Source organism: Alosa pseudoharengus, unplaced genomic scaffold (genome assembly GCF_046254945.1).
Source record: "Alosa pseudoharengus isolate Yale_2024_CS ecotype anadromous, Long Island Sound unplaced genomic scaffold, YU_APseudo_1.1 YU_APseudo_1.1_scf_5, whole genome shotgun sequence".
Taxonomy (NCBI): Eukaryota; Metazoa; Chordata; class Actinopteri; order Clupeiformes; family Clupeidae; genus Alosa; species Alosa pseudoharengus.
The window spans coordinates 12436723-12458427 of NW_027468837.1; the positions used below are offsets into that span (position 1 = coordinate 12436723).

Consider the following 21705-nt stretch of genomic DNA (forward strand, 5'->3'; position numbering starts at 1 on the left):
AAATGAGATGACAGTGGCATTGATCGGCCCATTCGTCTCCTGATGGACAGTCCAATTTTCACGCGGGGACGATTAATTCACAGGACGGCGGTTATAGCCTCCGTGGCAAAGGCTCCTCTCCCAGCCCGTCACTTTGTGTTCGCCAGGGAAAAAAAGGAAAAGGAAGAGAAAAAAAAACCCTGTCGCCATTATGTCCAGAGGTGATATCTGACCCTGGTGTCTCGCTCGCCCGTTATTTCTCTTTGTGATGGTCTTTTCTTTCCTCTATATTCCAACTGTAGGAGGAGGAGAATGATTACTTTTCCACTTTTCTCCTTCGTCCCTCTATTAGAACCCCTTTGTTCTTTTTTGCCTTTGTATTCTGACTAGTTCTGGTGTGATATTGAATTTGAATGCACTGACTGATGGCTATTGTAGTGTGTCATTGATGCTGGTCTAGTGAATATACAATCTTTTGTTTGACTTGTCCATCTTTCTCCACGTCTGCAGTGGGATTCCAGGCAAGAAGTGTGGCAACATCATATTCGCCGCCGAGGAGCTCAGCAACTGCAGGGTCAGTACCAATTTAAACACACACACACACACACACACACACACACACACACACACACACACACACACACTCACTCACCCACAAAGTACACACACTCACCCACAAAGACACACACACACAAAGTACAAACACACAGACACACATTCAGAGACAGACATATATACTTAGTTGCATTGGTGATTGCAGGCCCTTACATCAGGCATTGCCCATCAAGTGTGTCAGGTTATGTATAGTGCATTATGATCAGGACATCACATCAACACTGTGCAATCCCTGTGGATGTCCCTTTGTATGAGTTAACTACTGGAGCCGACACACACGCACACACACACACACTCGTACACACACATGTTCCTATTCTCTCACCTGGCTCCAGAGAGTTCTGTTCAGTCAGGCAGGAGTGAGAATGAGCTCAGGACCCGGCTCTCTCTCAATCAGCCGCTTCCCTCCACTCAGTCTCTCACTCTTTCTCATACACACATGCATGCACACACACACACACACACACACTCATACACACACACACACAACACACACACACACACACACACACACACACACACACACACACACACACACACACACACACACACACACTCATACACACAAATACACACACTCTCTCTCTCTCTCTCTCTCTCTCTCTCTCATACACACACACATACACTTTCTCTCTTTCTTTCCCTCTCTCTCACCCACGCACACACTCACACATTCTTACTCTCTCTCTCTCACATACACACACACACACAATCTTTTACTGCCTGTCTCTCTCTCTCTCTCACACACACACACACACACACACACACACACACACACACACACACACACACACACACACACTATCTCTCATTCCCCTGCTTCACTCACTTAATGTTCTTTGTTCTTTAAGGCTCAGCTCTTTGTCTTTGTGAGTTTGTTGACATGTTTTGCCTGTCTGCCTCTCTTTTCTCTTGCTCTCTCTCTCTCTCTCTCTCTCCCTTTGTTGTTTCATCCCCTGAAGTGCGTGCCACGCAGGTCTTTCCATTTATTTTCCTCATTGTTTGCTCACTAATTTTTTAATCATAGCAACAGGACGCAAGGAACGTGGCATAAGGGGGAAAAAAACAGCGGCAACAGTAGAAATACATTGCCAATACTTCCTGCGGAGATATGCAGATGCAAATGTGCAGGCAGCAAATAAATAATTAAATTAGGAGCAAGCGGAGCATCCGTCAGTCCCTTCTGCATCGTGCATTATTCATCCCTCTTTTCTCTTCTCCTTTCTGAATAATTTGGAGCGCTAATTTTAAGGAGAGATGGTGTGAATGGTGACCGCCCGCTGGTAGGCAGCACTTTACAGTGATCAGACAGACAGACGCAGGAGGACTCGACTCTAGTAAACACTGAAGAGATGATGACTTCACTACCCTTTGTGGCTACTGGCCCCCCTCCCCTCCCTTTAGGGGAGTTTTATGCCTTTAATCAGATAGAGTAGTGAAGAGAGTGACGTGACTCAAACCTGAGTCCCCATGGGCACATGGTATGGTCACTGTAGCCAATTACGCCACAGTGCCCTCCAGCACACTTCTCCTGTGTATATCTATAATGGTGCTGCCATGACGGTTACGACCAAATCTGTCTGTTTTCTAACATGCCACAGAGCTTGTCCATTGTCCATGAAAGCTTTTGTTATCGTTGTTGTTGTTATTGTTGTTGTTGTTGTTTTACTGGCCCTGCTTATAGTTACCCTGATTCTTCACTGGCATTCTGGGGTGCATGTTTAGATTCTGTCAGTCCCCTTTAGCGCTGATTGAGTGAGATTGGGAATTCGGTTTGTTCTTGCACCAAGTCCCTGAAACGTTTTTTTTGTCATTTTATTCTCAGGCAGCCTGATAGCTAGTTGGACTGTTTGCCCATTAATGTGCACGTCTGATTCTTGTGGGCATCTGAAGATGCTGTGCATTTAAAAACATTAGAAATCCAATTTGCCTGTCTGCAGGTAGGAGAAGGAGGCTGATTAAATTACTCCTGTTGCATGAGATGAATAATGTAAATACACAGCTACGGCAGTGGAATCTGTTTTTCCAAATGCAGAGTGTAAAGAACTATCATCTGTTTCTGTACACACACACACACACGCACACGCACACACGCATGCGCACGCGCACACACACATACACACACACACATACACATACACATACACAAACAAACACACACAAGTACATTAGAACAAAGAGTCAGTGCCTCTTGAAACAGCGTGCTGTTTCTTAGGGAAGAAGAGAGCTTGTGAGTCACACTGGATAATAGCTTCCTCGTTAAAACATATTTGTAGAGTTGAAATTAGATGTTTGGCTTTGACTTTTTCCTATTTTCCTCCTCTCTTTTCTCTCTTTTTTTAACAGATATGCGTTGGGCATAATTTTATCCCTTAATTGCCCTGCCTGCTTTTTCTGTTTTCTATTCTGCATAATTGTGCTGGCTCATTGGCTTTCCCAGTTGACCTTGAAGACTATCTTTTACAGTTATTGGTGTGGCATTTAGACCATGTGTTTCTTAAAATTATGTTTCTTCGTTCTATTTATGTACACACATAAAATTAAAATCTTTAAAATTATGTTTCTTCTATTTATCTATTGATATATTTTACCTCATTACTCAAACTGTGGTCTTGTTTCTTGCTTCAGGAGCCTTTCTGACCCATTACCTCTGGTTCTCTTTGACTGTCTCTGTAGGACATTGCCACTATGCAATTTTGTGCTAACAAACTGGACAAGAAGGATTTCTTTGGAAAGTCAGACCCATTCCTGGTATTTTACCGCAGCAATGAAGATGGCACGTGAGTCATAATTCATATCTTTCTCCTGTACTTAAGTCTGGCTTCTGTTTTCTGTTGTTGTTTTCAGACTAGTATTTGATCCTGATTTGGTTAGTATCTGACTCTTTTCTGGTTATTTGTCTTTGAAGTAGAGAAAACAGCTTTCCAATGCGGCCTAAGATATGAGCTACACCAGGCGCAAAACTGAAGCGTTCCGTTCACAACACGTAAAATATATTTTTTTTCGAACGTACGCGCCGCTATCACGTCTGGTGTAGCTACTTCCATTGATTATAGCGGCAGCTAATTGTTGCAGCAGACGCTACGCTAACGGAACGCTTCAGTTACACGCCTGGTGTAGCTCATACCTAAGCCTTCTCCTCTTGGCCATACAACAAGCTTGAAGTGTTGAACTCTTGAACATGGTCAATGTTTTAGTGATCCTGAGGCTATTATGGGATATGGCTTCAGGTGTTATGGGATATGGCTTCAGGTGAAATCTGCGCTTTCTGTGGTCCAGGTTCACCATCTGCCATAAAACGGAGGTGATCAAGAACACCCTGAACCCTGTGTGGCAGCAGTTTACCATCCCTGTGCGCGCTCTCTGTAACGGAGACTATGACAGGTGAGGCACGACACCAGCACGTCATCTAGATAGAGATTGCTGCAATAATGAACTATAAATCTGCTTAATGTTTGTCTAGCTCCAGCATGTGTTTGTTTAGGGGTAAGTCCTTTCAGATTGTCGTATTCTCCTTTCCTCCTTCTCTCCCTCCATCTCTAACTCTCTCTCTTTCTCTAATTGGGGTGGTGTTGTGTTGTGTTATATCTTGGAGTGGGGGCAGGTGGTGTTCTGCTAGCCAATCCATTGGTTAAGGACTTGGTGGGAGAGGATGAGCAGAGGCAGCCCTGTTTGAAGCGTTTTAAAAGCTGTCTAAAATCCTTGCATTAGAAAAATCTAATTTTCCCACATGCTGGTTGGGGGGTTACTGTTGATTAAATTACTGATGGATGGAGCATTCCATGAATAATGTAAGTATGTAGGGGTGGTGGGGATGTAAGGGACAGTGGGTCCCCTTCAAAGTATAGATAGTGGGGATGGATTTGAGCGAGCTAAAATCTAAGATTTTGAGATTGTGTGGTCATTAATATTTAGCCTGAAGACTGTCCGCTCTCTCTCTCTCTCTCTGGTGGTCAGAATAATGCCAGCAGTCGGCCGTGTCGTCTGAAAGGCCCTCGCTGGTGTTATTGTGACCAACTCCAGAGAACATTTCTGCATACACAGGCACAGTCTGGCTCGTTATTGCATCTTCAAATGTTGGGTAATTTCTGCCTCTGAAATTATAATCATGCAAAAAGACAGTTTGACACACTAAAACACAATCAGTTTCAATCTCTGTCTCAGTGGTGTATTTCCATACTAAGATATGTGATGAAGTATGTGAACATTTTTGTGTGTGTGCGTGTGCATGTGCACAGTGATTACCTGCTATTCAGAGGTGCGTTTCCTAAAACCATAGTTGCTAACTAAGTAATTTCCCATTGCCAATCAGGTTAGCAACTATGGTTTTGGAAAACGCACCCTAGAATGTGGAGTCCTTGAGCAAGACTCTCTTCATCACACCTTGAACATAGAGACTCTCTATATCACACCTTGAACATAGAGACTCTTCATCACACCTTGAACATAGAGACTCTCTATATCACACCTTGAACATAGAGACTCTCTTCATCACACCTTGAACATAGAGACTCTATATATCAGGGGTCCCCAACCTTTTATGTACCATGGACCGGTTTGTTTCCTATTTTTATTTTCACAGACCGTGGGGGGGGGGGTTGGGGGTTCCATGTTCCATGTTCCATATGTGTTGTGCATATGTGTTTCCCCTGGGGATCAATAAAGTATCTATCTATCTATCTATCTACCTATCTAGTTGCAGTCATTGCCGAAAACCCGGCCTCGCATAGATACGTGGTGGGAAATGGTAGCAACGTTTTCAGCGCTTTTACGGCTATCTCGGGATATTCTGCTTTGGTTTTGATCCAAAAACCCGCCAGAGAGGTTTCCTTATACACACTCTTAAGACCCCCGACATTTGCAATTTCGATCAACTGCTCTTCCTCCTGCGCTGACAAGTTAGAACTATTCGGGATATTGACAAATGGGTTGCGGACCCACTCATTGGTTTGCCGTGGAGGATGGGAAGTAACGCTCAAACTCATTTGAAGGCGCAACAAGGTGATCGCGCACCAGCTGCGAGAGAAAGGGCCCTGCCTCAGTCTCTCCCAAAACCCCCACTACTGTTTGGAACATATCAAATACACAAATCAAGCTTGGCTTTAAATGCAGCGACTTTATCTGCCAGTTTAAAGACAGTCGTCATTCTCCCCTGGAGTGACAGGTTGAGGTCATTAAGCAACCCGAATATGTCACACAGGTAAGCGAGTTTTGACACCCAGTCCTCATCACTAAAATGTGCAGCTAACGGTGACTTTTTTTCTGTAAGAAATCTCTGCAGCGGCTCTCGCAACTCAAACACTCTGGCCAGTGACCTGCTAAAGATGCTTGTTTTTTGTTGCTCATTCTAGCAGTTTCGCTTACTTCGTGTGACACTACCGTTCGCTAAGAAGGTGAAGTGAGCTGACCTGAGGCTGCGCAGCGCTGAAGGCAATATGTAAAAGTGTTGAAGGCGGGACAGACAGACGTAAAAAAATAGACCTTGCAAAATGCAAACATGCATGCAATCAAACAACTGCATATAGGCCTATGCCATGTTAAAACGTGACATTATTGCGAATTAAATTTAATTTAGTTTGCATGCATTTTTTTAAAACTCATGTCGTAGGCTACGGCCCGGTTAGGCCCGGTGGTTGGGGACCGCTGCTCTATATCACACCTTGAACATAGAGACTCTCTTCATCACACCTTGAACATAGAGACTCTCTATATCACACCTTGAACATAGAGACTCTCTTCATCACACCTTGAACATAGAGACTCTCTTCATCACACCTTGAACATATTCTTCCCTTCAGATTTCCTCTACTTCCCTTTTTCTTGGTCTTACTCTTCTTTTTTCTCTTTATATATCCTCCCTCTACCTCTCTCTCTCTCTGTCTGTCTCTCTCTCCCTCTCTCTCTCTCCTGTTTTAGGACTGTGAAAGTGGATGTGTTCGACTGGGATAGAGATGGAAGGTAACACTGCACTTCTGTTTTTTCACTTAATTTTCCGCTCGCTCACAAGGAAGCGTCTTCAACTCCTTACTCCTCCAACATCACAAACACCCCGAAAGCAGCCAGCAAATGTCAGGCCTGCAGTGCACAACAGTTCTAGTCATCTCCTTCAGCCTCCATGCCAGTGTGACATTCGAAAGGCAAAGGCAGCTTCCCCTCACACACTACAGAGCGTGAGCGTGGGAGAAGAGAAGGGTGCCACAGAAAGAGCCTGGAGGATTTCTTTTTTAATTGAGCGAGAGTGAGGAAGGTTTTTTTAGCAGCAGGGGGAGGATTGGAGGTGATTTAGGGTTCTCATGAACCTTCCTGTTATGATGGTGCACTCTACACGCAGGCACGCACACACGCATGCACACACACACACACACACACACACACACACGCAAGCACACGTGCACACACATGGACACATACACACACACACACATTCATACACACACAATCATACCTTACGTATGTGCGCTAAACCTCTGTTGTGAACTTGTTTTCCACCCACACTCGCTCTCTTAGTTCCTGTGACGATCCCCTCTGGCAAGATGTGTGTCATCACATGATTGATTGCCAGTAATATCTCAGGGCATGGGCCGATATTAGAGACGATGCTAAGGCACGACTCCAAAAACCTCAATCGGCCGACTCTGAAACCTTAATTGGCCTCAGGGCTCCGGGTCAAAGGCGCGTAGTCTGTGCTCTTACTGCTCCGCTGCAACTTTTCACTGCTTATGTGAGTTCCGTTGTTCTCTAAGTGAATAATCGAGCTGACATTACCCGTCTGTTGGGTGCCACTCCTGGCACACATAGTTTACAGCCACTGTGCCATCCTACACCACAGCACTTGCGACAGATCTGTGTAAAGTGCACTCTTGCTAAACGAAATGAGCTCCCACCTTCTGATTTATGTGTGTCTCTGTGTGTGTGAGAGAGAGAGTGTGCATGTGTTGAGAGAGTGTGTGTGTATGTGTGTGTGTTCGCGCGCACATGCATGGGTGTGTGTGTGTGTGTGACTGATGCAGGAGGGCGGTGTAATATTCTCCTGCTTCTCTGTCCTCCAACACAGTCACGACTTCATTGGCGAGTTCACCACCAGCTACAGGGAGATCTCCCGAGGACAGAGCCAGTTTAACGTGTACGAGGTACGCAACAGATCATCTACGTCGCCTGCATGCCATCACATGTCGGCTGCATTTACTTGTCACAAGGTTAAAGTTGATACAAATACCACTGAAACAGTGGTTATTCAGTCAGTGTTCTGCAGACGTGCCCAGGACTAAATGTTGCCTTCTTTTCTTTATCTTACAGAAAAGAATCAGGTCTTAATAAGATATTAATAAATTAAGCTCACTATAGGAGAAATAAAGAGCAAAAAAAAAAATCAACTTAAGTCAAAATTAAGAAACACAAGGAAATGGTCAGAATTGTAATATTGATGATAAATTATTGTATTACATTAAGATATTGATATCTTATATTGATGATAAATTGAGCTCAGTTATTAACTACGGAAAATAACCTAAACAAAGAGATCTTGTTTTAAATTTATTTTTCTCCTGGCTGATCATGATCATGAATGCCACAGGCAGAACAATCCCAGCACAGTCTGTGTCTCAAAGACAAGCTCTAGGAGACAGGCTGTGGTCGCCTGTCATAGAGCACTGAGACATCATTGCTATGTAGCCTGCAGCAGGTAGCTCCAGAACTTTTGCCTCTTCGCCTCCTCGCCAAAGTAATCATGCGGACTAGAACTGAACATCAGTGTGATGTGTGTGATTCTTCAGGCACTCATCACGGGGCAGCAGCCTGTACCAGGTCAAGCCCTGAGTGTGGTTGTGTTCATTATCACACTGTCACACTGTGTGTGTGTGTGTGTGTGTGTGTGTGTGTGTGCACACTCTATGTATCACCCACTATCTGTGTTGACCTCTGAATGTGGATCTGTTTTCCCCATCAGGTTCTCAATCCAAAGAAGAAAGGCAAAAAGAAGAAGTATGTCAACTCTGGGACGGTGAGTCGAGCATGTCCTCCCTGCTGTCAGCACTCAGCCGTCTCCCTGACGATGAGCCTTTGAAGTGTTGCCTTGGACGTGCTTGTCTGATTCGGTCCGCCTCTCATCTCATCTCATCTCGTGTTTTCTGTTTCCTCGGCGTCTCAAGGTGACCCTGCTGTCCTTCAAAGTCGAGTCGGAGTACACGTTTGTGGACTACATCCGGGGAGGGTAGGCAGCAGCATGCTCATTTATAATCAGCAGCATGCTCATTTATAATCTTTCTCTTCTTTTTTCTGTCTCTCTCTTTGTCTTTGTATTTACATACTGTATATATGGTATACATGAAAATGATGTTGGTTATCAACAATTTACCAGTGGTTCAAGGGATCAACAGGTCATATAAAGTTTAGATTATAAACCTACCTCTCTCTCTCTCTCTCTCTATCCCATCAGCACCCAGCTGAATTTCACGGTTGCCATTGATTTCACTGCATCCAATGGTGAGTTGCCACAGAACACACATTTCAGTTGTGATTACTACCAAACTGTAAAAAACATATTGTTTAAATTAGGGCTGTCAAAATAACACGTTAACTTTGATTAATTAATTAAAGAAATAATAACGCATTAAAAAAATTCATGCTGATTAATCACATTTCATAGTGACATTTGACCCAGTGGAGTCTGGCTATCGTGACTGAAGGAGGCAGACAAGGAAGCACTGCTTTGAATGAAACATTTAGGCCTAGCCTAGGCTAGGACTACGTTTTAAAAAGAACGCCCAGACCAATACTGTTGACAGGAGCATGAATGTTCTATTTCTGCAGTAAGGAATTTCCATTGCCTACCATAGGAGTCCGTCAAGTCTGAAGTAGCATTTCAATGCAAAACAATCCGGAGTTAGGCCTACGAGTTAGCACACCTCTTGATGATAATAATGCTAGTCGCCAGCCTTGTCAAAGTTAACTTTGCTAACATTTTGCTGAGCCTACCCTATGACCGACTAACTAACTAACCGACAAACTCCCTTAAAAAATTGACTACATTTGTTGCACATTTTAAACAAAATGTCTTCAGAAGTGTGTAGAAGGTAGTTACATTTATTTCCATTCCAATAACTTCAAACATTACATTTCCGTTTGCACTTCTAGGCTTGCTTTAATTTCTTTGTTCCTACTAGTTGAACTGCTATTTCTTATCCTGGACTGCCACCTACTGGATAGAAAAGGCAACAACCTAGTAATTATGTGAATACAAATCTACATGTTTGAATCGCCAAAAGGATAAATCATAGGTGGTATTTCACACATTACCTTGATGTTAGGGTAGCCTACTCTGCACATGTCATTGACAGTGAGTGGTAACTTCAGTCATTATAGTGGATGGAATCTTGGCTTCTTATATTATAACCTTTTCTTTTTACCTTTTCAAGAATGAATGCGACTCTAACCGCTTAGCTTACAGACATGTTGAAATAAGGCATAAAAAAAAAAAAAGGTTTGGTTCCTGTTGGTTGTCAGTTGAGGCCATGGGTCGGTAGGGAATTTTTTTTTTTTTTTCCAGTGGCAGTAAGGGATAGGTAGAAAATCAATCCCTCCAGGATTTCGCAAGGTTTTTTGAGACTGTTGCAACCTAAAATGCCTGGATGGAAGTTGTGGTGATTTTAGCTGTTTCTTGTGGAGAAATTGCGGGAGGAAGTGAAAATTGCAAAAATAGTTTAAATTTAGGGCAATTAAGGTTAGTAAGACCAAAATCACACTGATAATCTTGATGCTTATTAAAAAGGATGATCAAAGGTAAACAGTAAGGATTACAGAAAATCAAAGTAGGCCTACTTTATTTGTGAAAATGCTTTGACTGAGGTAATTCACAAAGCAGTATAGTAGAACTGTCCAAAAAAGACAGTCACCTAAAGAGATGGCATCATGTCATATGTTTCAATACATTCATATATTTTGTAATTCATATTAAGTTCATATCTTTTTAATAATTCATAGTCTGTGGCCTGCATAATTACTAATATCCAAGTAAGTATCTAGTAATTTCATATTGATTTAAACTATTTGACTACACTTCTGTTTAATGTCATTACATTGGTGGTGTACGTCTAATTGACTGCCTGCCCCTTTAAGGACGTGAGAGTAGCCTAATTACATTTCTGAGTGGATTGGAAGGCTTGCATCTCACTGTGTTCAGCTACGAGTGTAAATCACTTTTTGCATAGTGCATTACCATATGTGGATGCAATTGGGACTGTCTTCTATGTCATTAGTTAAAATAAATGTTAAAAAAAACAACTCGAATGAAATCATTCTTGGATCATAGAAGAGGTAAATGTCTTGCAATTTTATTAATTTCTATGATTTTGGTAGCACTACTCAAACTAAGCCCACAAGCTAGCAAACATAAGCTTGACATAAACATGACATAAGCTAAAAGGACATATCCAGGTAAACGTTTGCCAATGGGTTGCATAGCCTACTCAAATGTCAGTAAACCAAGTAGGCCTTAATTAACTTACTTTCATAGCCTAGGTAGGACACCAGGTTGAGAGATGCAAGTAAGCAGATCGTTAACGTTAGCCTTCTTTTTATTGTCATCAAAACTGCAGAGGAACGAACACTTAGGGCAGTCTTTGGTGTCATATGCAAAAGGTGCAGAAGTAAGTGTGCCATCTGGCTCAATATTCTGCGCGAGGGACTGTTGCGGTAGGTGACATTTCACAGTGAAACTACGATGATTGGTCAAATTTGCGAAAAAGTTGCGGTGTTTGGACAAAATTGCGAGTGCCTTGGTAAGTGACGAAAACAATCGTCTTCGTGAACAGCTGTGCATAGGCTACTTTGTAACAGAGAGAATACGCTCATCCCTATAGCAAGGGGTAATTAATGTAATTATAGTTCGCCTTTTATTTGTGGATTTATTTAATGTAGCCTAGACTATTTAGTGTTATTTCTTCCCCAAGCTCATAAAATAAATTTGGGTCGCACATAAATTGACAGGGTCGGTCGGAAACCGGAACCCAAGAATTTTTTTTTTATGCCCAACCATTGTGTAGGTCTGGATGGACAATAGAGTTTTTCAGATTTTTAAAAAAGTTTATACTTTTTAAATAGGGAATTAAAAATGTTAAAAAGCTCATTTTCCCCCCATAGACTTGAATGGAGGCTGTGATGTCATAATGGCCTAAAGCCAGCTGCGCTTGTTAAGCTCCCAGAGTAGTTCCTGGGCTAATCAGAACACTGGCACAGGTGTCACCTGTGAATCCAACTGTCTCAGCTTCTAATGCATACAATCTGGCGCTCCGTAAAACTACATATCCTGGGCCCCGGTCGTGGCGCAACTGGCTGGGACACCTGCACTGTACGTCGGCGACCCGGGTTCGAATCCCACCCCGTGGTCCTTTCCGGATCCCACCCCGATTCTCTCTCCGATTCACTTCCTGTCATTCTCCACTATCCTATCTACAATAAAGGCATAAAAGCCCAAAAAATATACTTAAAAAAAAACAAAAAAACTACACATTCTGTAATTAACTTGTGTGCATTCGCAGTAGCTTTCTCCTAGCGTCATTGACTCCTACAGACCACTTTACACCATCCTCTTGAAGAAAGTTTACGCTCTTGGTGTCTGCTGGATGAAACGGACGTTTTCCTACCACACTCAATGTAAGTTACAATTAATTTGTGTTTTTTATTTGAAGTGTGTGAAGTCTGTTTAAAACTACTCGGCTAGTTATCTTCTAATCAAGCAAGCAAGCAAGCTGGCGTTAACGTTAACGTTACCTGTTTAGCAACAAACTCGTAGTCTAGCTGCTATCGTAACGCCTCCAATTACCACCACTTTCGTACAAAAATTCTAAAACAATTATGTTTTTTAATACTTAAAAATAACATTTGATAAATTAACCTTACATTTTTCAGTAGCCATAGGTGTGTAGATTTGAACCAAATCTGGTTTGGTTCTTACCGGGGCTTTTACTGCCTGAAATATCCGATTTTGTTTACCACGTTCGGAGGTTAGTGCTGGCCTGGTGGCTTGGTCGCCTATTCACGCCATTTCAATGCCACATAAACGGTTAGACCGAGAATTCTCGTCATGAAATTCCACTGGAGCTCCAGGCGGATTTGTACACGCACGTTACAGCTCTTCGAGTCACGGTAAAATGTCATTTTTGGTACATAGCTAATTTAGATACACCTATGGGTGCTTGCATTTCTTTAGGAATCCGCCGTCTTGGTTTGTATAGAAATGGATATTAAAGGAATTATCCGGAGTAAAATGCACTTTAGATCAATTTACGGATGATTGGGAGTACATACGTTGAGTTGACATCAAAATCATGTCATTCGGATGTGTGTATGTAAATACAAAGACAAAGAGAGAGATAGAAAAAAGAAGAGAAAGATTATAAATGAGCATGCTGCTGATTCCACGCTAACGAGTTTTGACTAAAAACGGTAAAATCGAACTTTCTCAAAACACATCCGAATGACATGATTTTGATGTCAACTCAACGTATGTACTCCCAATCATCCGTAAATTGATCTAAAGTGCATTTTACTCCGGATAATTCCTTTAAGTGACACATACACGCAAGACGGCGGAAATACGGGACCGGTGGTAAAAGGGGGAGTTCCGATACGTCTAGAAAAGACGTTAAGTTTAACTCTAGCTAGTTTGATAATATTGGTATTATGTCGAATAAGTTCATAACTTGATTAAGCGATAACCGAGGATTCAGTAGGTAAGTTATATTAGGTTAGCTAGACCTCGGGAATGTTTCTAGGGTTGTATGCAGTGGCGGCGGTAGTGCTAAGCCTTCACACCCAAATTGTCAGCCACCTTTCATAGCTGGCCTGTTCAGGGAAATGGTAGTGATGGGCAAATTAAGCTTTGGTGAACCACTGAACCACAGCAGTGTGAACCTAGCGACACTAGCTGAAAAGCAAAAAGATGGCCGCCACACATACATTTTTCAACATAAAAGTCCTTAGCAAACCAATATTTTTGGTTACATATACTGGTTTGGGTAAGGACTTTTATGTTGAAAAATCTACATGTGGCAGCCATATTGGATTTTTTCATTAGTGTTGCTAGCTTCACACTGCTGTGGTTAAGTGGTTCACCAAAGCTTCATTTGCCCATCACTAGGAAATGGCCTTCTATGGCAAACAGTCACTGGCTGAAACTTAGCCTTCGTTTTGAACTACGTTTGTATGAGTGGTAGGTTGTGGCGTAAAATGACTTGATTTTAGGCTTAGCTGTTCAGTTGAACATATTTATCTAATAACTGTCTCTTTTTTTCCCCCTTTTATTTCTGTTAGGTGTCGCTTCACTCTGCTACTGGAGGATCAGGCTGACTGCAACTGCTAAGGATGGCAGGAAAGCACAGCACACATGAATTTCTAGATGAAGAGTGAATAAATGCACTTACTTAACTGATAACAAGTTGTCAATGGTTATTTATGCAAGCTTGTGTAGCCTAAACCAGACATACCTAGGCCTAGCCAAATTTATCCTGGATGTAGATAAAGCAGGATAAGAATTTCCCAATATTTTGCCAGATTAGGCTAATAGTGGTTTACTGAGGTTTATCACCCGGAGAGAAGAAATACTTTTTTCTGGCGAGGTGGCTTTTAATTCTGAATAAAGGGACACCTATGAAGTAGATCTGGTAAAAAAAGTTTAATCGCCGTTCCATATCAATGCTTAACGATAGTACGACGGTTGAGCCTGGAGGCAGGCTTCGCAACAATGCAATCAACTGTAAACAAGCTAACTGCCCATGCTATCGCTGTTATAGGGCCAACGAAAGTTGTACAACTAGCTGAAATCGTGAGCTTCTTTTTAAATGGAACCGCGTGTTTCCTTTGCTTTACAGTGGCAACCGGGTGATAAGCAGGATAACGGCCTTCGAGGTGTGTCCAGTTATACGGAATTAATGGACTTGGGCGGAGGCAACTCTTTGCCCAGAGTTCTTTGCCCCTCGCCCTCGTCCATTAATTCCGTATAACAGGACAACTCAGTGGACGTTATCCCTTACTTAATATCAATTTAAATACCATTGAAATCACGTTGATCTTTAGTTTGGTTGTAATTAGGGCTGGGATAAACGATTATTTTTTAAACGATTAATCTAGCGATTATTTTTTCGATGCATCGATTAATCTAACTATTCATTTTTTCAGTCCGATTCGATTTCGATTCGATTATCGATTATCTCCCCATTAATTGACTAATAGCAACTTATACATGTTGATTTACATATCTGAATGAAAAAAATATGAATTCCTTAACATTGGAATATATGTTTATTGCTCCAAAATAAAATACTATACAAGTGCAAAGTAATGCATTCTTAGTCAGAGGTAGCATTCAGTTCAGTTCAGTAGGTCTAATTGTTAAGACGACGTTCGTGAGGGAATCCCTGCAATTAACATTAACAACATTAAAACGCTGTTGATGTGTGAATGCAATTCATAACGTAGTTAGTTCAAATAACGGTTCATAGCCTACTTCTCCTTGGGACAATCACTTTTGAGTCTTGGAAAACACTTTTCCATTTACATTGGGATTTTGCAAACATTCAGAGTCAATAAAATGAGCCCTACATGAGTAACGAAATTGACAAGCAGATGTAAGTAAGCATGCTAAACTTGACATCCGAACATTATTCTAACGTTAGCTTTGAGATACTGCTTGATTGCATAACTTAGCCTACATTGAGGAGACCAAACTAAGGTATGTTGTGATGAGACCTTAGCAGAGTTAACTTGACTGCAGCAGTTTTGAACAAATTTGGACAGCATGGTCATGATGCTAAGCGGATTTAATAGCAATTTAGCCAGCCGTGTTCTATGCAATGCTTCTACGTGGCAACAACAATCCTTCAACAATCGTGAATATTTTGTGTTAAATGCACATGCAGAGGAGGGGCAGCGGGCTCGTTATGAGAGAGGGCGGGGCAGGGAAAGGCTGCGTGCGTAAAAAGTGCAGCTCAATGAAAGGATTTTATCTTATTTTTAATTTAAATAGTACAACATAGAACATCAATGTGTGACGACCGGTTTTGAGTTCGTGGCGCCCCACCACCGATTAGTCAACGTATGGGAAACACTGAAGGTGTAAAATTCAAAATATTTGTCAGCACGCGTTTTGGGTCTGACAAATAGACGCGCATATTTTGCGTCGACGTATTTTTTGCGTCGAAGTAATCGATTACGTCGACGCGTTGTCCCAGCCCTAGTTGTAATTTCAACATTGTTTCAATATTCATTTTAGTGGAAATACCATTGAAATCTCGTTGATCTGTAGTTAGAATTTCAACGTTGCTTCAATATTAATGAAGGGTGCAAAAGTGATGTAGAATCAATGTTGCAGTGCGACGTTGATTCAATGATTTTAACGTTGACAAAGTAATGTTGATTTTACCAGATTCTATGACTAATTGTTATCTGGGTGCAGAATGAGCAGTCATCAACACCAAATGAAAGCCCCGTTTTGCAGGTAGCCTTTTGCAATTGCATACAATTAGGCTTTCTCCGAACTTCTAAAGGCCAGCTTCCGTGCTTGTGTCACAACTTCAGAACGGCTTGACACACATGCTTCAAATTTGGTATGAACATTTGTATGGACTTAATGATGAAGTCAAATGTCAAGGTCAAACCCACCTTGAGAGTGATATCTCAAGAATGCCTGACACAAGGTTTTTTGGTACATGGGTTTGTATGAACTCAATTAAGTGATTCAATGTTTTTTTTTCAGGAATCTCCCCACCAACATTAACCCAGCAGCTTTCCATCCACTATTGTAATTCCTCTGGCATTACATTTCTAGTTGGCATTCATCATGCTAAAAATCTGACAACAGGCACTATGCTGATGCCTGATCCAAAGGAAAATTATAATAAAAGAGAGACACGTTGAACTTTAAAGACTATAATGTTGGTTTGGCTGTTCATTGATTCACTCATCTGCCAAACTTGTTTTTAAGATATGTTCATAGCAAAAATGGATGCATGTGATTAATTTAGATTAATAATCACAATGTAATTAATTAGATTACATTTTTTAATTGATTGACAGCCTTAGTTTAAATTATATAATAAATGCTTAAATTATATGTGATGTGGTGTTTCCCTCCTTTTTCATCTAGATTTTACTGATTTTAACTCTCATTGCATACCTCTGTAATGGCTTCATATAGAGGATTGATGACTGATTTAATCAAACATAGCCTTTGGTATGGAATCACATCTCCGTATGCGGTCCTGATTGTGTGCCTTGCTATATTTAGAGTGCCTCTATGCAGACCTATTCATCTCCTCATTTTCTTCCTCCTAGCAGGCTTACACACCTTGCCACACATAATTATTTTCCTTTTGAATTTTTTTTTTATCTTTATGCAACACTTAAGACTGAAGTATAAGTGCAGAGTGTTTGGGTAACGGGGGCAGCTAAGGCATATCCGCGATTGGTTGAGATGATGGTGGATGAAGTGAGCTGTGCCTTTCATACTGTATTTATTTAGACAGAAAAAAACATAAACCTTCCCTATTAAGAATGGATAGAGCAGGAGACAAACATTCTGTATTTGGACTCCTTCGCCTCCTGACCAAGGAACAAAACTCTTTGGCATGAACAAAAGCAGCCCTTAACGTGAACATAAAATAACACAAAACAACAGATCACCGTGCACACTAAGGACGAGCCATAATAAATAAAAAAACCAACCCATCTGAAAAATGTCCGATCACACCATGCCAGAAATCAATTCTGAAATGAAATGGCCAGGAGGTTGTTAAATTTAAAAAAAGCCACAATGGCGGAATATTCTGACTGCTGAAAGGCCTGAAATTATTTGTTGCTATGAAACTGAGGCAACCTTTGGTTATTATGACCGCCGTTAGCGAAGCGCGGTCATATACAGTAGGTTTCATCAGTTATTTTTCTCCCGTTTTTCTCCCCCTCAGCAATTTTTAGGTGACGATTCCCAGGACCCTGGAACACCGGGGTATATTAAACTTGGTGGACATGGAGCCCCTCTGGGCTGATAGGGAATAGAAGCTTTAGGTTTCCAGGGACCCCCACCTTAGAATAACTCACCAACCGCTGTGCAAAATTTGACGTGCTGAATCACACCCATAGAGTCTTTGCATGCACACCGAATTTCATACAGTTACTGTACGTTCATGGGGGGCGCTGCAGCTGACACATATCAGTAGCTTCTTGGATCACGGCATGTGGATGTGCACGTGTGAATATGTGCAGAGGTATAAAAGTCCGGCTTCAGAAAGTAAAACTCGTACCACATTTTTGTTCCAACCATTCACTTAATCATCTGATTCTAATTAGCACAGCTCTTAAGCCAGGTAGATCATGTAATCACCTGTGTTAAGCACACAGGTACAACCAATACATGGCAGAACTTTTTCTGAAGCCGGACTTTTACATCTCTGAATATGTGTATTAAACCAGTTTGGGAGCAGCACCTAGTATGCAGACTTTTTACATTTGCACACACACACACACTCACACATACGCATACAGACGTCCACACACATACTCACACACAGGTACACGCACGCACGCACACACACACACACACAGACTCATACACACAGAGACACACACACACATTGTTTGTACAGACACACACACACAGACTCATACACACAGAGACACACACACACATTGTTTGTACAGACACACACACACAGACTCATACACACAGAGACACACACACACATTGTTTGTACAGACACACACACAAGTTTGTACAGGCACACTGACATAAACACACACACAGACTCATACAAATACAAGCATACACACACACAGTTGCGTTGGGATGGGGGACTAAGAGGCTTTTGTGCCTAGGGGTGATTAATTTCACAATCCTCAAACACACACACACACACACACACAGACTTGCTACATGCACACAGACGAACAAATACACACACACACACACACACACACACACACATGTGTACACAGAAACATATATGCTGTAGGGCTTCACCAAAGTATAATTTCTGTCTTGTTGCTTGTCTCCCCTGTGGACTTGTCTTATTATGGAAGCAGTCCACAGGTGTTTGTATAGACACACATTCACAGTCTCTCTCTCTCACACACACACAAACACACACACACACACACACACACACACACAGACTTATACACACAGAGACACACACACACATTGTTTGTACAGACACACACACACAGACTCATACACACAGAGACACACACACACATTGTTTGTACAGACACACACACAAGTTTGTACAGGCACACTGACATAAACACACACACAGACTCATACAAACACAAGCATACACACACACAGTAGCGTTGGGATGGGGGACTAAGAGGCTTTTGTGCCTAGGGGCGATTGATTTCACAATCCTCAAACACACACACACACACACACAGACTTGCTACATGCACACAGACGAACAAATACACACACACACACACATGTGTACACAGAAACATATATGCTGTAGGGCTTCACCAAAGTATCATTTCTGTCTTGTTGCTTGTCTCCCCTGTGGACTTGTCTTATTATGGAAGCAGTCCACAGGTGTTTGTATAGACACACATTCACAGTCTCTCTCTCTCTCATACACACACACACACACATTTGAACTTGATGTTCAAGCACTTTACACACAGACTGAGTATATTGTTGTTCAAGCACTTTACACACTTCAGACTGAGTATATTATTGTATTGAATTGTTAAACACTGATTGAGTAACCAAGAGGAGACCATATAACCATTTAAGACGTGATGCTTCCACAGAGTTACACGAACATGGATAAGAACATGGCAACACCATGTGGCGGTCATACCATGTACCGCGGTACATCTAGTTTGTGTAGGTTTTTTAGGAGCCTGTAGGCCAGAGGCTTCAGGTGCCATCAGTGGGATTTCGTACAAGACCCTGTAAGTCATCAAATTATCCTGAATGAGCATTCAAAGGAAAATCGATCTGAAACGCAGTCATCTGTGAAATGAATAGTGTGAACTCATGAAACTTTTTTTTCAGTTTGACAGAATAGACCACAAAAAGCCCCATCTCAAATAAATATATTTTTTCCATCTCACATTGAACTGATTATTGAACTGAGGTCTTCCTCCAACCCTAACCCCCTCCAACCCACAAATCCTATATGGTCTCCTAGGTAACCCATCGCAGCCCACCTCCCTACACTATATGAACCCGTACCAGATGAACATGTACGCCATGGCGCTCAAAGCGGTGGGAGAGATCATCCAGGACTACGACAGCGACAAGCTCTTCCCAGCCTACGGCTTCGGGGCCAAGCTGCCTCCAGACGGCAAGATCTCCCACGCCTTCCCCCTGGTGAGAAATCCAGCCACCATATTCTTTTTTTTTTTTAAAAACACTCTCTCTCCAGGCTCACTCACAGAAGACACACAAATGCTCTTATGACTGTTTACACACACACACACACAAACTCACACTGGCCTACGTAAGGTAATTACTTTGTTTACATTGACTGGGCTCGAATACTGATGAACACACTGCACTCATTCGCTGTGATCAATAGAATTTCTAATCGGCAGACTTCCTGCTGCAGAGTGAGTCGTGAGTCCTGCCCGAGACGTCAAAGGCTCTAAATGATAAATCAAGAGCTGCGTGGTGAAAAAAGAAGCCTGGGAGCAAATAAAGGTGTCTGGTGCGGCTGTGCTCGGCTCTGTAAAGCTGAGGAGCAGGGAGCCAATGAGGGGGCAGCCTATGAGAGGGACCTCTGAGTCGCAAATGAAGCCCCACATTTACTCATCTTGGCTTCAAACAACCTCACACACACTGACATGCATGCACACATAAGCACGCATAGATGAAAATACACAGACACACACACAAATATACTCACATACACACATCCATGCACACACGCACAAATACACTCATACACACACCCATGTACACACAGACACACAAATACACACACACACACTCACAAACATCCACATTCATACTAAAAATCCATCTACTTTGAGAGAGGAGGCAGTAAGCACAGGAGGGTGTGGAGAGCTGGACCATTAAAGACATGAGAGAGAGGACAAAACCAACGCCGAAAGCACAGAAAAAAAATATCCTTGTAACTCCAACTCTTCTAATCTCTACAGACAGCATGCATGTGTGTGTCTGTGAGAAGAACAAAGGGAGAGAGAAAGAAACAGGGATAAGTGCAGAAGAGGGATTTCTTTTCTGTATTTGTTTTATACAAAAGTATTCAGAGGTTTAGAGGACAACTTGTCATTGCTGTCTATATGGCTCATTATCATGAGTTAGGCAATGTAATGCAAGTCCAGGCCATTGAGAGTTCAGGGGGAGCCATAGCAGTATAGTATGAAGTTAGAATCCAGCCTGAGGTCATTTCCTGAGCCCACTCCCCATCTCTCACACTCACTTCCTGCCTGATTTCCATTATCGTGTCAATAAAGACTAGAAAAGTCCAAAAAAATCAATTGAAGTGTTGAATTTGAAGTGTTCATAAAACATACACATGCTCTCCTAATGGTCGGGTAGAGCTTTTTGGCTACTGTGGTAAAGGCTTCTGTGCTTGTATGTATGAGATGGGCTTAACTTTATGCGCTTGCTTGGACATAGTGTATTACTCCTCTGAAACAGAAAGTTTTCTTGTTTGATTTAATTTCTTTCCAACTGAAGAACCAAAGTGATGGAAAGCTCTCGGGAGCTTCTGCCATGCCCGTGGGGGAACTAATCGAGCCAATGCTCAACCATCAAAACACACCTTGTGGAGATCCATCACTGGCTCTTTACATTCTTCCTTGGGACTGCACAGCTCTCTAATGGACTTTCCCAATTAGGGGTCACCTTAGCGTGACAAAGCAGACACTCCGACAGCGCAGTGCCAAAGCAACTTTAATCAGCTCTGGGTTTCAATTGGATTATGAATTCCATTTGAGCTTCTCCAGTCTTCTGACTTTGAGCCCACTGGGAGGTTTGTGTGCATCAGGGTGTTTGCTGTTCAGATGCTCATCATCTCAGTCGATTCCCACTTCTCTGTCAGTGCATCTCCAGCTGATCATGAAATCTGGAAATCTATGTTCAGTCAATCTGATTTG

General features: G+C 42.1%; 1 protein-coding gene across 1 annotated transcript in view; it reads left to right on the forward strand.

The window, feature by feature from the left end:
- Positions 1-21705, forward strand: part of LOC143104940 (copine-9-like) — a 140761-nt gene that overhangs the window by 80637 nt on the left and 38419 nt on the right. Inside the window, exons 7-15 of the mRNA XM_076269274.1 lie at positions 490-553; positions 3271-3374; positions 3874-3978; positions 6511-6552; positions 7649-7724; positions 8540-8593; positions 8742-8803; positions 9029-9075; positions 19770-19951. Of these exons, the coding sequence (XP_076125389.1) occupies positions 490-553; positions 3271-3374; positions 3874-3978; positions 6511-6552; positions 7649-7724; positions 8540-8593; positions 8742-8803; positions 9029-9075; positions 19770-19951 (736 nt within the window). The remainder of the gene's footprint in view (positions 1-489; positions 554-3270; positions 3375-3873; positions 3979-6510; positions 6553-7648; positions 7725-8539; positions 8594-8741; positions 8804-9028; positions 9076-19769; positions 19952-21705) is intronic.